Source organism: Chiloscyllium plagiosum, unplaced genomic scaffold (assembly GCF_037043375.1).
Source record: "Chiloscyllium plagiosum isolate Xiang-an unplaced genomic scaffold, Cpla_swu_hap1 HiC_scaffold_36, whole genome shotgun sequence".
Lineage (NCBI taxonomy): Eukaryota > Metazoa > Chordata > Chondrichthyes > Orectolobiformes > Hemiscylliidae > Chiloscyllium > Chiloscyllium plagiosum.
In genome coordinates this window covers 3,208,902-3,223,537 of record NW_028270174.1, presented here as the reverse complement: position 1 = coordinate 3,223,537, position 14,636 = coordinate 3,208,902, and the positions used below count along the sequence as shown (strand labels likewise).

Genomic DNA, 14,636 nt, shown 5'->3' with positions numbered 1-14,636 from the left:
GTATACACTGTATAGCACATGGTTATGCACGGTACCGCACATGGTTATACACTGTATAGCACATGGGTATACACTGTATAGCACATGATTATACACTGTATATCACATGGTTCTATACTGTATAGCACATGGTTATGCACTGCATAGCACATGGGTATACATTGTATAGCACATGGTTATACACAATATAGGACATGGGTATACACTGTATAGCCCACATCATTATATATTATATAGCACATGATTATGCACTATGTAGCACATGATTATACACTGTATAGCACATGGATATGCACTGTATAGCACATGGGTATCCACTGTATAGCGTATGATTATACACTGTATTGCACATAATTATACACGGTATAGCACATGATTATACACTGTATAGCACATGGATATGCACTGTATAGCACATGGGTATCCACTGTATAGCGTATGATTATACACTGTATTGCACATAATTATACACGGTATAGCACATGATTATACACTGTATAGCACATGATTATACGTTGTATAGAACATGGTTATGCACTGTATAGCACATGATTATACACTATATAGCGCATGGTTATACACTGTGTAGCCCATGATTATACGTTGCATAGAACCTGGTTATGCACTGTATAGCACATGGGTATACACTGTATAGCACATGGGTATGCACGGTATAGCACATGGTTGTGCACTGTATAGCACATGGGTATACACTGTATAGCACATGGTTATACACTGTATAGCACATGGTTATACACTGTATAGCACATGGGTATACACAGTATAGCACATGGTTATGCACTGCATAGCACATGGTTATACATTGTATAGCGCATGGTTATACACTGTATAGTACATGATTATACACTGTATAGCACTGTACAACACATGGTTATGCACTGTACAACACATGGTTTTACACTGTATAACACATGGGTATACACTGTATAGCACATGGTTATGCACGGTACAGCACATGGTTATACACTGTATAGCACATGGGTATACACTGTATAGCACATGATTATACACTGTATATCACATGGTTCTATACTGTATAGCACATGGTTATGCACTGCATAGCACATGGGTATACATTGTACACAATATACACATTCCTGAAGAAGGGCCTGTGCCTGAAACGTCGAATCTCCTGTTCCCTGGATGCTGCCTGACCTGCTGTGCTGTTCCAGCAATAAAGTTTCAACTTTGATCTCCAGCATCTGCAGACCTCACTTTCTCCTATACATTGTATAGCACATGGTTCTAACTGTATAGCACATGATTATACACTGTATAGCACATGGTTATGCACTGCATAGCACATGGGAATGCTCTGTATAGCACATGATTATATACTGTATAGCGTATGATTATACACTATTTAGCACATGGTTATACACTGTATAGCACATGGTAATGCACTGTATAGCGCATGATTATATACTGTATAGCGCATGGTAATGCACTGTATACCACATGGTTATACACTGTATAGCACATGATTATATACTGTATAGCACATGGGTATACACTGTATACCACATGTTTATGCACTCTATAGCACATGATTATACACTGTAGACTTGTACATTGGTCACTGAAAGATGTAGTGAGCAGATGGGAAGGCGGATGGTATGTAGGTTTTCAGTGTGAAAGGGCTTGGGTGCAGGAGCAAGGAGGTATGACTGCAGCTGGATAAACCGGATTGGCCAGCGGACCTGCTCGCTTTATTATGGAGGGCCATGGTTGTCAAAAAGGGCTGGCCTGAGAGCACTGCGTGTAGCTGATGTTTCCTGTGTTTGGTATGTGTACATGAGCACATGTGTGTTACTGTTTGCGTGTTTCCTTGTTTTGCAGTGGGATCATGAAGCCTGGCCTGAATGCCATCATGGGCCCCCTGGGTAGTGGGAAAACCACGTGAGTGTCTTGGTATTTGTCTCAGCCCTGGCTCTGTGTAAGTACAGGCGAAGGTTAGCTGCTTACAGTCTCTCTCTCTCTCTCTCTCTCTCTCTGTCTGTCCCAGGTTATTGGACATTCTGGCTGCGAGGAAAGAGCCCTCAGGGTTTAGTGGGGAGGTCCTCGTTGATGGTGTCCAGCAACCAACAAACTTCAACTGCATCGCTGGATACGTCGTATATGTGAGAATTGTGACACTTCACTCTCTAAGTACCTTGTTATCTGGAGATCAGACTAGACTTAAATGTTAACTCTGTTTTTCTGTCCACGCAGGCTGTTAAGTTTCTCCAACAATTCCTGTTTTTTTATACCTTCCCTATATGTATCTGGTCTTCTGTAATATTATGAATTATGTTTTAATGCATGGTGACTAACTTTTAGGTGGATAGTATGGAGCTGAGGGATTGACTGGATTGCTGTACAGAGACTCAGCATGGACTGGATGGACCAAATGGCCTCCTCCTGCACTGTAAAGACTCCACGATTCTAACCCTAATCTAGCTGCTTTGGAACATTGATACTGGCTGAGAATTCAACTCCCCTCCTGACTCCCTAAAGCCTGTCCACTATCTACAAGGCGCAAGTCAGGAGTGGGATGGGATACTCCCCACTTGCCTGGAGGGGGGCAGCTCCAACAACACTCAAAAAGCTTGACACCAACCAGGACAAAGTAGGTGCTTGATTGGCACCACATCCACAAACATCCACTCCCTCAACCACGGACACTCAGTAGCAGCAGTGTGTGCTATCCACAAGATGCACTGCAGAAATTCACAAAGACCCTTAGACAGCACCTTCTAAACCCACAACCACTTCAATTTAGAAATCTCGAAGGACAGGCCATAGATACATGGGAATAGCACCCCTTCTGAGTGACACTCACCTTCGAGAGGTGTAGAGACTCAGGTGGTTGCTGGCATGGAGGGATTTGAAAACCAGGATAAGGATTTTTAAACTGAAGCATTGCCAAGTTACAAACTCAAACAAACACACCCGACCTGATGTTCGCACAGGCCAGTTTGGGGAGCTAAACCAGGTTTTAATTCAATTATCCTAATGTCCTTTAGGGAATGAAATCTGCCATCCTTATCCAGTCTGGCTGACAAGTGATTCCAGAGCCACAGCAATGTGCTGATTCTTAAATTACCCTCTGGGCAGTTAGGGATGGGCAGTTAGTGGGCGGCACGGTGGCACAGTGGTTAGCACTGCTGCCTCACAGCGCCCGAGACCCGGGTTCAATTCCCACCTCAGGCGACTGACTGTGTGGAGTTTGCACGTTCTCCCCGTATCTGCATGGGTTTCCTCCGGGTGCTCCGGTTTCCTCCCACAGTCCAAAGATGTGCAGGGTCAGGTGAATTGGCCATACTAAATTGCCTGTAGTGTTAGGTAAGGGATAAATGTAGGGGTATGGGTGGGTTGCGCTTCGGCGGGTCGGTGTGGACTTGTTGGGCCGAAGGGCCTGTTTCCACACGGTAAGTAATCTAGGTAATCTAATTCTAAAATTCTAAATGCTGAACCAGCCAGTGACCCCCTGATCCCCTGAATGAATTTATTTTTAAAATCCATTCAAATTGATGGATATGCATTTCTCATTTTGTCACATCCCTCATGAGACAGCTTTCAATGTAATTGTTTCATAATTGGCATTCCCTGTGTTTATATGATGCAGTAATTGGTGTTTCTGAATGTGCTGTTCTTCACATAATGAAAACCTCTTTCATTGTACAGGATTACATGATGACTGGGACTCTGACTGTGAGAGAGAACTTAGAATTCTGTGCTGCACTGAGGCTGCCTAAGAATCTCACCAAATCTGAAAGAACAAAACGAATCAATAAACTTATTGAAGAGCTTGGACTCAGTAAAATAGAGAACTCTAGGGTACAGCTTGTGACTGGCGAAAATGATGAGTCCTGTCTGGTTATTTTGCTGCCTTCTGTTATAATACATTACTGTTCCTCCTGTCTGCTGTATGGACTCATGTGACTTGACTCTGATTCAGAGTTACTTCCTCCATGAGGTCCCTGGTGGAGTTGTTCACATTACTAGCTCCTCTGTTAGCATTGATACCAGCATCTTCACTGGGGCTAGTTCCTCACTCAGACACCATGCTTCAGGGAGTGTGATGTCTGTGTCCAGTGTGGACTTGTACTCAGGCTGAGGCATCCCTCGCAGGACCGACCTTCAGCTGTCTGAGCCCTGAACCTCTTGCCATTTCTTTCTGTCCTCTCCCCTCAGATGCAGCCCCTCAAAACCTGACTCCTTGACCAAGCCTTTAGCCACCTGTCCCTCTGTCCCCTCATGTGGCTCATTGTCAGTTTTCCTTATGCACCCATGGGGCATCTTGACGTGCTTCGCCATGTTAATGGTGCTACAGAAATGCACATTGCCGCTGTTCCTGTATTTTGATGGGGCCTGCTGTATGATCCACTGGGATGGTCTGAACTTTGGTGCAAATAGCAAGATGTGCCTCAAACATTGTGCCTCAAACGTTGTGCCCTGTCAGGTTGTGAGAGAGACCCTTAGATCAAGCTGAATTAAATTACATTAAGTGAAAGCAGATCCCCTCCATCCCCTCATTGTATTCTCACTGGGTAGAATCCAGTAGCTTTGGAAACCCACACCACCAAGGATTGCATTTCAGTTCAAAACCCTTTTCATCTCTCGGAGCTATTTCTTTCTGCTTCCTAATTTTATTACAAATGCTTCTCATGGCCACTCTGATGTTGTGATTTTAATTGAGTGATAAATATTGGCCAAACGCTGCTGTTGTTGGGAACTTGCATGTCCCCTTCAGGGAAAGATGAGGGGCTCAATTTAAACTACCCTCTGAGAGGCAGTACCTCTGACAGTGCTGCCCTCCCTCCAAACTGTTCCCATCCCTGGGGCAGCATTGGAAGCCACAACGTCCTGACTCAGATTCAGGAGAGGTAACCACTGAATATTGGCTGTCACCTCACTGACCACAGCGATGGTAAGGACAAAACTAACAGGAACTTCGAGAAATGTAGGTGTATTGAGCAAAGCCAGTGTGGGTTTGCTAAGGCAAATAGTCAGTTTAACTAATTTCGACTGAGTTTTTTGATGAAGTAACTGAGAACGTTGCAAAGTGGAATTGACCAATTTGTTTTACAAAGGCTTCCAAAAGGCACTTGATCAGTTGTTGCATCATGCAGTTGTCTCAACAAAGTTGAAATCCTTGGAATAAGAGGGACACTGGTAACTTGGCTGTGGAGTTGATTGAGTGATGGGTAACAGAGTCCTGGTGAACGATGGGTTTTCTGAGTGCAGTGATGTATAGAGTTTGCCAGATGTCAATGTTAGAGCCATTGCTTTTCTGGATGTTTATTTGTGACCCAGTGACCTTTGTGATTTCAGGGCATCACTTCAAAATTTGTAAATTACTCGAAACGTGAAAATATTGAGAGCTTCTGGAGAATATTAATTGACTCCAGAACATTTGCAAGTTAGTGAAACACACAGTCTGTGTTCAATGGAATTTAATGCAGAGAAATGGTGAACGATTTATTTTGGGAGGAAACAGAGGGACAATACTGAATAAAATTAAAGAGATGAAACTATGAAGATGAAATTCTGGAAGGATAAGGGGGGATCTCACTGTAAACTGTAAAATTCTAACAGGACTAGACAGGGTAAACACAGGAAGGGTGTTCACATGTGAGCAGGGAATCCAGGTGCAGGGGGTCCCAGCCTAAAGATGGAGATGGGGAGAAATGTCTTCACCTAGAGAGTGGGGAAGCTGTGGCATTCTCTGCCACAGGAAGCAGTTGAGGTGAAAACATTGAACGTTTTCAGGAAGGAGTTCTCAGAGCTAAAAGGACTAAAGGGTATGGTGGAGAAAGTGGGAACAGGGGAGTGAGTTGGATGGTCAGCCATGATCATATTGAATAGTGGAGCAGGCTGGAAGGGCCGAATGGTCTACTCCTGTTTTCTGTGTTCCAGCAAGTGCAGGAGCAGGAGGAGCACAGGGCGAATGCATCAAACAATGAAGGTCGCTTTAAAGTGGCCAACAAAGCAAATAAAGTCCCATAGAGCATGAGATGAGATGAGATTAGATTAGATTCCCTCCAGTGTGGGAACAGGCCCTTCGGCCCAACCAGTCCACACCGACCCTCCGAAGAGTAACCACCCAGACCCATTTCCCGCTGACTAATGCACCTAACACTCTGGGCAATTTAGCATGGCCAATTCACCTGATTAGATGAGAAGCATTTTGGAATGACCTCAACTGGAGGATTACATCCAATCATGGGCACCATACTTTCAGAAGGATGTAAGTTTACATTTAAATTTAGATGTAAATTTACATTTTACATGAAGTTTCCATTAAGGCTTTAGAGAGGATAATCAAATGCATTCACGGGAATGGTTCCAGGGATAAGCAATTTCGGTGACATGGATCAATTGGAAAGGCTGGGACTGTTTACCTTGAAGGGGAGAGGGTGAGGGGGAGATTTGATTGAGGATTGGGAAGCAGAGCACACAGATTTAAAGGGTTGTCTAGATTTGAGGAGAAAGTGAGGTCTGCAGATGCTGGAGATCAGAGCTGAAAATGTGTTGCTGGAAAAGCGCAGCAGGTCAGGCAGCATCCAGGGAACAGGAGAATCGACGTTTCGGGCATAAGCCCTTCTTCAGGAATCATTCCTGAAGAAGGGCTTATCCCCGAAACGGTGATTCTCCTGTTACCTGGATGCTGCCTGACCTGCTGCGCTTTTCCAGCAACACATTGTCTAGATTTGAATAAACCTGGTGATACTAGTCAGGATACACATTCCAGAATCTTCTGCTTTGCTGAGGTCTGGGAGGGTTACTAGATTGATAGACCTCTCCTGAGAACGAGTAGCTGAGTATGATCTGCTCTCTGACCCTTCCCTACACCACCCCCCCACAGTCTCCACTCATGGGTATCTTCCTGTCACACTTTACCCAGCTGATACTATCACGATGGGCTGAACTGGCTCCTGCAGTTCCATTTTGCCTTAACCTTGTATCATGTATCTTGAGAATCAGGTTTTTAACAATTATTTATTTGCACATGGGATGCAGGTATTGCTAGTTAGGCCAGTACTTATTCCGAAACATTTTGCTGTTTTTGCCAGATTGGAACATCGTTGACTCGTGGTGTCTCTGATGGAGAGAAAAGAAAAGCCAGTATTGCGATGGAGCTGCTGAAGGATCCTGGTGTTCTCTTCCTGGATGAACCGACAAGTGGTTTGGATACTAGTAACGCAAATGCTGTTCTGCAGTTACTGAGAAGGTACTAGTGTCAAATGAAAGATGTCCTTCTCTCGGAATTCTTCCCCAGAGTGTTCGATCTTGTCTCCAGCTTCCTGAGCTGCTGTCTGATCAAAAACAAAAGGCCACTGTGAACCGCAGCTATTGATGTGGTATTAATGATTGGCCTTATAATGATATTAATGATCTGGATCACAGTTGGCAGGGGACAATTTCACAGTTTTCTGGTGACGCTAAACTTGGAAGCTTTGTAAATTGACTGGAGGATAGTGTGGAACCCCACATGTTGGTGGAGTGGGCAGAGAGGTGACAGGTGACAGTCAATGCAGAGTCGTGTGAGGCAATGCACTTTGGTTGGAAGTACATTGAAGATAACATAAAGGAAAGGGTGCAATCGCTGTAAAAGGGGTGAGGGAGCAGAGGGAGCTGGGTGTATATGTGCACTGATCACTGATGGTGGCAGGACAGGTGGGAGGGAGCCATTAATAAAGTACACAGTGTCTTTGACTTTATTAATAAAGGCACAGAGTACAGGAGCAAGGCGGTGATGTTGAACTTGTACAAGACACTTGTGAGACTGAGCAGGAGTGTCATGCCCAGGTGTGACCGCCACATTATAGGAAAGGCGGGAATGCCCTGGACATAGAGCGGACGTGGTTTACTAGAATGTTCCAGGAATGAGAAGCTTCGGTGATGAGGAGAGATTGAAGTGGTTGGAGCTGTTGACCCTGAAGAGAAGGAAGCCAAGAGGAGATTTTCAAAATCATGAGCAGGCTGGACAGAGTAAACAGGAAGAAGCTGTTCCTGCTCGTAAAAGGAAACAAGAATGAGAGGGTGTAGATTTAAAGTGAAGTGCAAGCGAAGCAAGGGTGAAGTGAGAAGAAACCTTATCACCAGCGTGTGATTAGGGTCTTCAATGTACTGCCTGGAAATATGGTGGAGGCAGATTCCATTGTGGTCTTCAATCTGACATTGGATGGGTATTTGGAGAGTGATGTAGTGCAGGGAAATGGGGAAAAAGCAGGAGAGTGGTACTCCATCATAAAAAGATAGAAAACAGGAGCAGGAGTAGGCTATTCGGCCCTTTGAACCTGCTGCACCAGTCAGTATAGTCATGGCTGATCATCCAACTCAGTCCCCTTTTCCTGCTTTCTCTCCCACACCCTTTGGCCCTTTTAACCCAGGTGCTACATCCACCACCTCCTTGAAAACATTCAATATTTTTGACACCAGCCGCTCTCTGCGGCAGAGAATTCCACAGGCTCCCCACTCTCTGGGTGAAGACATCTCTCCCCATCTCAGTCCTAAATGGCCCACCCCATATCCTTAACCTGTAAACTACTGTAAGCCTGGTCTTAGTCTCCCTGACCATCAGGAATATCCCTCCTGCATCTACTCTGTCTGGTCCTGTTACGGGGGAGCTCTGTGAGATCCCCCTCATTCCTCTGAACTCTGGGGAATATAATCCTAACCAGTTCAACCTCTCTTCATACATCAGCCTACCAGCCCAATCTTGTCTTGATAGCGAGAACATCCTTTCGCAGATAAGGAGACCAAAACGGTGCACGGTATTCCAGATGTCATCTCACCAAGGCCCCTGTATAATTGCAGCAACACATCCTTGTTGCTCAGTGTACCAATTACCTTCTTCCCCACCTGCTACAGCTACTTACGCTCAGCACCTTGTGTACAAGGACACCCAGATCCCATCGCACCTCCCCTTTCCCAGTCTATCACCGTCCAGAAAATAAGCTGTCTTTCTATTTTTGCTACTAAATTGGATAACCACGCATTTATCCACATTATTCTGCATCTGCAATGTATTTGCCCACTCCCTTGGCTTATCCAAATCACAGTGGAGCATCTCTGCATCCTTCTCCCAGCTCATCCAGTTTTGTGTCATCTGAAAACTTGAAGATATTATATTTCGTTCCCTCATCCAAAACATTAATATATTTAGGGAATAGCTGGGCTCCGATCTCTGAAGTACTCCACTCATCACTGAATCATTTGGGAAAATATAATGTTTATTTCTACTCTTTGTTTCCTGCCACAGTTTCCTATCTTTTCCAATACATCACCCTTGACCCCATGTGCTTTCATTTTACACACTGATCTCTTATGTGGGACTTTGTCAAAAGCCCTTGAAATTCCAAATAAACCACATCCACTGGCTCCCCTTCATCAATTCTGCTAGCTACCTTCTCAAAAACATCTAGGAGATTTGTCAAGCATGATTTCCCTTTTGTAAATACAATCCTGTCACTGTTTTCCAGGCACTCTGCTATTAAATCATTTACAATGGACTCTGGAACTCCCCCAGTACCAACAACATGCAGAATGATCTACTGTTTCTGGTTGGTTCTCTGTCTCCCTTCATAAATAGAGATACCACATTAGCTCCCCTCAAATCTGTAGGAACTGCTTGAGAGTGTATAGAATTTTTGAAGATGATCACCAATGCATCCACTATTTCTAGAGCCTCTGCTTTAAGTGCTCTGGGATGTAGATTATCAGACCCTGGGGATTTATCAGTCTTCAATCCTTTCAAATTCCCCCAATACTATTTCCTGACTGACAGTGATTTCCTTCAGTACCTCCCATTCTCTAAATCCTGTGTTACCTGACATTTCTGGTAAGTTAGTTGTGTCTTCCTTTGGGAACACAGAACCAAAGGATGTATTGAGTTGGTCAGCCATTTTTTTTCTCTGTGGTAAAGGATTCCACAGTTTCACTGCACTCTCAGAGAAGGAATTCCTCCTCATCGTGTTTCAATAAGGTCACCTCTCATTGTTCTAAACTCCAATAAATACAGGCCCGACCTACCCAATCTCTCCTCATTAGACAGTCCCTCCATCCCCAGAATCAGCTGAGTGAACCTTTTCTGGACTCTCTCCGATCTCAGTCTACATTCCCTTCGACACGGGGCCCATCGCTTTTCACTGTATTCCAGCTGTGCTCTGACTAGTGCCTTGTATTGTCTCAGCCAGAGCTCCTCACTGATTTTACACTCCATTCCCTTTACATTAATTGGGATGGAGGGTGGGGGTTGCTTTGCTATTTAGGGTCAGATGCATCAATGATTGCCACTCAAGAAGGATCAAAGAGGAATGATCATCAAAATGAGATGGTCACTAATCACCCCCATTGGAGCTGGGGGAGCGATTGTGTTAGCCCGAGAGTAGTGAGAATGGGGACCCTGAGATCTCAGGGAATGGTTGAGGCAAAGACCATAGATAGGCAGAAGGAGAAAGTAGAATAAGAGGTGAAGCAATGATATGTGGTACATAAAAGGAAGGAAGAAGTCATCTTCATAGTTAGTCAAATGACCTGTTTATTTGCTGTAAATCCAACATCCTGTTAAGCAATCTACTATATACATGTTGATACATATAGGTGTATACCTATATACACACATATATAAATATACAGCCATGTTCCTATCTGTATGTAGAAACAGGAAGCTCCCATTAGACCACAATAAAACTCAATGCAATATATTTAATGCAAATATTTAAATGACAGATAATTCAATGCATTTAAATCTACTGTTTGAAAATGTGCAATTTAAAGAAAAAATTTAACTTTTACATTAAACATTAGAAATGTAATTGCCAAAAATATAGGTATTTTTTGTTTGTCAAACCCATGGAGTGATTTGGCATAATTGACTGGCCAGTTACAGTGAGAAATGCCCTTGGTAGAAAACAGAATAAATATCAATTAAAGGATTTCGAATGAAACAAAGTTGAGAGAAATGCAGCAAAAGCATGAGCTAGAAATGTTACCACACAGTGAGAGTATCAGAAGAATATTTCTGACCATGTGCTGGTGTGTGTCTCTCATATTGCACACTGTCAGCAAGTGATGCTGCCTGAATTGCTGTGCTCTTCCAGCACCACTGATCCAGAATCATTATAACTATAGACAGCCATGCAACTGGGCAAGATTCCAGTCATTTAACTGAGCCACCTACTGGCCAGAGGCTGTAGCTCAGGTCATCAGGAAGATTCACCCCACACAAGGCAATGCCCACTCTTCCCTCTAACTTGCATTCCAACTGCACAGACTCCAAGCTCCATGCACAGCAGAAATTTCCCGAGCCAAAGTCAATTCCATGATCAGTGTACAAAGAATCTTGGAATGGCTGCACGCGCATGCAGCTTAGCGAAAACATCGGTAATGATCAGCTCCAATAAGAGACGATCTGACAACCGTCCTTTTGACATTCAATGGTGCTACCATCACCGAATCCCCCACTATCAACATACAGTGGCTACTAGATCAGGTCAGAGGCTGGGGATTTTGTGGAGATTAACTCACCTCCTGACTCCCCAAAGCCTGTTCAACATCTACAAGGTACATGTCAGGAGTGTGATGGAATGCACCCCACTTGCCCTGGATGGGGGCAGCTCCAACAGCACTCAAGAAGCTCAACACCAACCAGGACAAAGCAGGTGCTTGTTTGGCACCACATCCACAATTATCCACTCCCTCCATCACTGACGCTCAGTAACAGCAGTGTGTACCATCTACAAGGTACACTGCAGAAATTCACCAAAGATCCTTAGGTAGCACCTTCCAAACCGATAATCACTTCCATCCAGAAGGACAAGGGCAGCAGATACATGGGATCACCACCCCCTGCAAGTTCCCCTTGAGCCACTCACCAAACTGGCTTGGAAACATATCACCTTCAGTGCCACTGGGTCAGAATCCTGGAATTCCCTCCCTAAGGGACATTGTGGGTCAACCCACAGCACATGGACTGCAGCGGTTCAAGATGGCAGCTCACCCTCACCTTCTCAAGGGGCAACTAGGGACAGGGCAATAAATGCTGGGCTCAGCTAGCGACACCCACATTCCACAAATGATTTTTAAAAAAATCCATCCTAACAAACCCCCTTTACTTTAAAAGATCTCTGTTTGCTCTCCCTTGGAGTGGGAGTGAGGTTTGGTGGATGGTGTTATGCAGGATTTTACACATCTGTTGTTGGATAGAGATAGGAGGTGATTCAGCCCATCACACTTGTGGTAGCTCTTTGGAAGAACTGTTTTGATATAGATATACTGTGCCTGTTGGAGATATATGGTTCTTTTATGAGATGTGGGCATCCCTGGTTAGGACAGCATTCTTTACCTGTCCCTAACTGCCCTTGGTCTCAGGGATGTGCTGGATCATCTCAATTCGGAGTCACCTACATTAAGGGTAAGGGTAGTAGATGTCCTTCCCTGAAGGACATTAATTAACTTGTTGAGCTTTCACAATAGTTGTCATGGCCACCAATGTTGAGATTATCTTTATATCCCAGGTTTATCCATTGAATTTAAAAACCACCATCTACTGCTGTGGGATTTGGTCTCCTGGTCTGCAGCAGTGAGTCACCATCAGTGAAAGTTGCCTTTCTGTCGACTCCGTGAGAAGGCTTCAGGGATTTTTTTTTGCCACAAATATTCACAAATGTCCAAATGCATTCTTCACAGGTTAGCACGGCAAGGGAAAACTATTATCTTCTCAGTTCACCAGCCTCGCTATTCAATGTTTAAACAATTCGACTCCCTGACACTGCTGACCAATGGCAAAGTAATGTACCATGGGCCTGCTCGGAGCTCCATTGATCACTTTAAAGCAATGGGTAAGGATTTCGAATGAATCAGAAATGTGTTGGGGCTTTTTCTTTGAGTTTATTAAGTCATTTTTGCCAATTTCTCACTTTCAAATTCCAAAGAGAATGCCAAATAAACGTTAACTGACTGACTCAATAGCTGATCTTGAGAGAAAGGATTTTGTTGAGAATTCAAGAATTATCCAGTTTGAGGAAGGGCTTGCATTTTTAGAGATTCTTCATTACACAAGGGGACAGCCCAAGACGCTTTGAAATCATTGACATGCTTCTCGACTGTACTCACGGGAAGTGTGCCAAACAATTTTCACCCAAGATCCCACAGACAGCCGTGTGATAATGACTGGATTCCCTGTTTTGGTGATATTGGTATTGGGAGAAATATTGACTAAAACACCAGGGAGAACTCACCTATTCTTTTTCAAAATTATGACCTGAAAACCATGAGAAATCAAGTGCAGAGTGTGGCCATTCAGCCCATTGAGTCTGCTGCACTGATTGGTCATAACATATATGTTTCTCAACCCCGTTCTCCTGCTTTCTCCGAATAAAGCTAAGGGATCCTGGATGTACAATAATGGGAGTGATATACTGTGGTCAGGGTTTGTTATAACCAGGAGAATGGCATTTTCAATTTCTTGAGATACATTGAGGAAGTGTAGGTCAATGTTCTCCTACTGAACCCCTCCATTCCTCTGTTCACTCTTTTGTTTATCAATGTTTTAGTCCCAATGAGACCACCACATTTACAGGCTGGGTAGAATCCAATTTCATCTTCATAAAGATAGACCAAGGTTTGAGATTCCAGGTACTTACTGAGAGAAATGAATAAATCTCATTCTGCGGGTCTGAACAAATAAAATTTTATTATACAGAGTTAGAAAAATAAAATGGTCTTCATATGCAATTTATACTCAAACATTGATAATTAACCTGAGTTAAATATAGCGAGGCAGACAAGCTGGTTTCAAACACCCATCATAGCACAAGGAATAGCAAGATGCAGTTAAGAAACATCTATCCCATGGATTTCTCAAAAGCCTCCCCTCCCACCCCCTCCCCAGTTAAGATGACACAGTGGGTCACCAATCTCATTCAAATGTTACCAGAGACTGAGAAACTCTCTCAAAAGCCGATTGATTACAGTTTGATTTAATGACTGCTCACATCATCTCTTTCCATGAGATTGAATTCCATTGGATTTCCAAGAGTGCAATGCAGCATCTATTATACGGCATTAAGGGTACAGTTCCGGGTCTTTCACAGGCAGCTAGCCTCACTATGCTGGCACTACCCCAGCGTTTTTACGAAGCTGCCCCAAGCAGATACTGCCTGTGGGCTTCCTTCACCCCCACTCCCAGCTGCACTGAACAACTAAAAGGCTTCCAAATGTTAACCCCAAGTCCCAGTTACACTCATTGTCTGCCAGGATTCGATGAGCCAGATTCTCAGAGTCAAATACAACACTTCAACTTAGACTGTCTCGATCCAATGCAGAGTCAGAGATTTTCCAGTAGCTTTCTGGCTTCTCCTGATTTCTGACAGCATGGTGCCTGCTAACCACAGCATCTCTCCCACCAGGGTCTCCCTTTCTGCCACTCTCTATCTGATTCTGTTAGCCAGGCTGCCCTCCCATTGGTCCCTTGTCCCTTTGTCTCCTGTTGTTTTTACCACTCTCCACCACACAGGAGCACCATCATCTTAACGGCTGAGTCCTTTAGCTGTTTGAAAAGAAATGGAATTGGAGTTTGTGACCCATCCCGCGCGTGCTCTCCTGAACTCTGGGACCTAATGGGA

The 14,636-nt window shown here is 44.1% G+C and overlaps 1 protein-coding gene across 1 annotated transcript in view; it reads left to right on the top strand.

The window, feature by feature from the left end:
• Positions 1 to 1,860: 1,860 nt before the first annotated feature.
• LOC122539266 (broad substrate specificity ATP-binding cassette transporter ABCG2-like) overlaps positions 1,861 to 14,636 on the top strand; it is an 80,337-nt gene continuing 67,561 nt past the window's right edge. Inside the window, exons 1-5 of the mRNA XM_087979827.1 lie at positions 1,861 to 1,920; positions 2,027 to 2,141; positions 3,688 to 3,840; positions 7,080 to 7,237; positions 12,700 to 12,851. Of these exons, the coding sequence (XP_087835953.1) occupies positions 1,868 to 1,920; positions 2,027 to 2,141; positions 3,688 to 3,840; positions 7,080 to 7,237; positions 12,700 to 12,851 (631 nt within the window). The 5' untranslated portion in view covers positions 1,861 to 1,867. The remainder of the gene's footprint in view (positions 1,921 to 2,026; positions 2,142 to 3,687; positions 3,841 to 7,079; positions 7,238 to 12,699; positions 12,852 to 14,636) is intronic.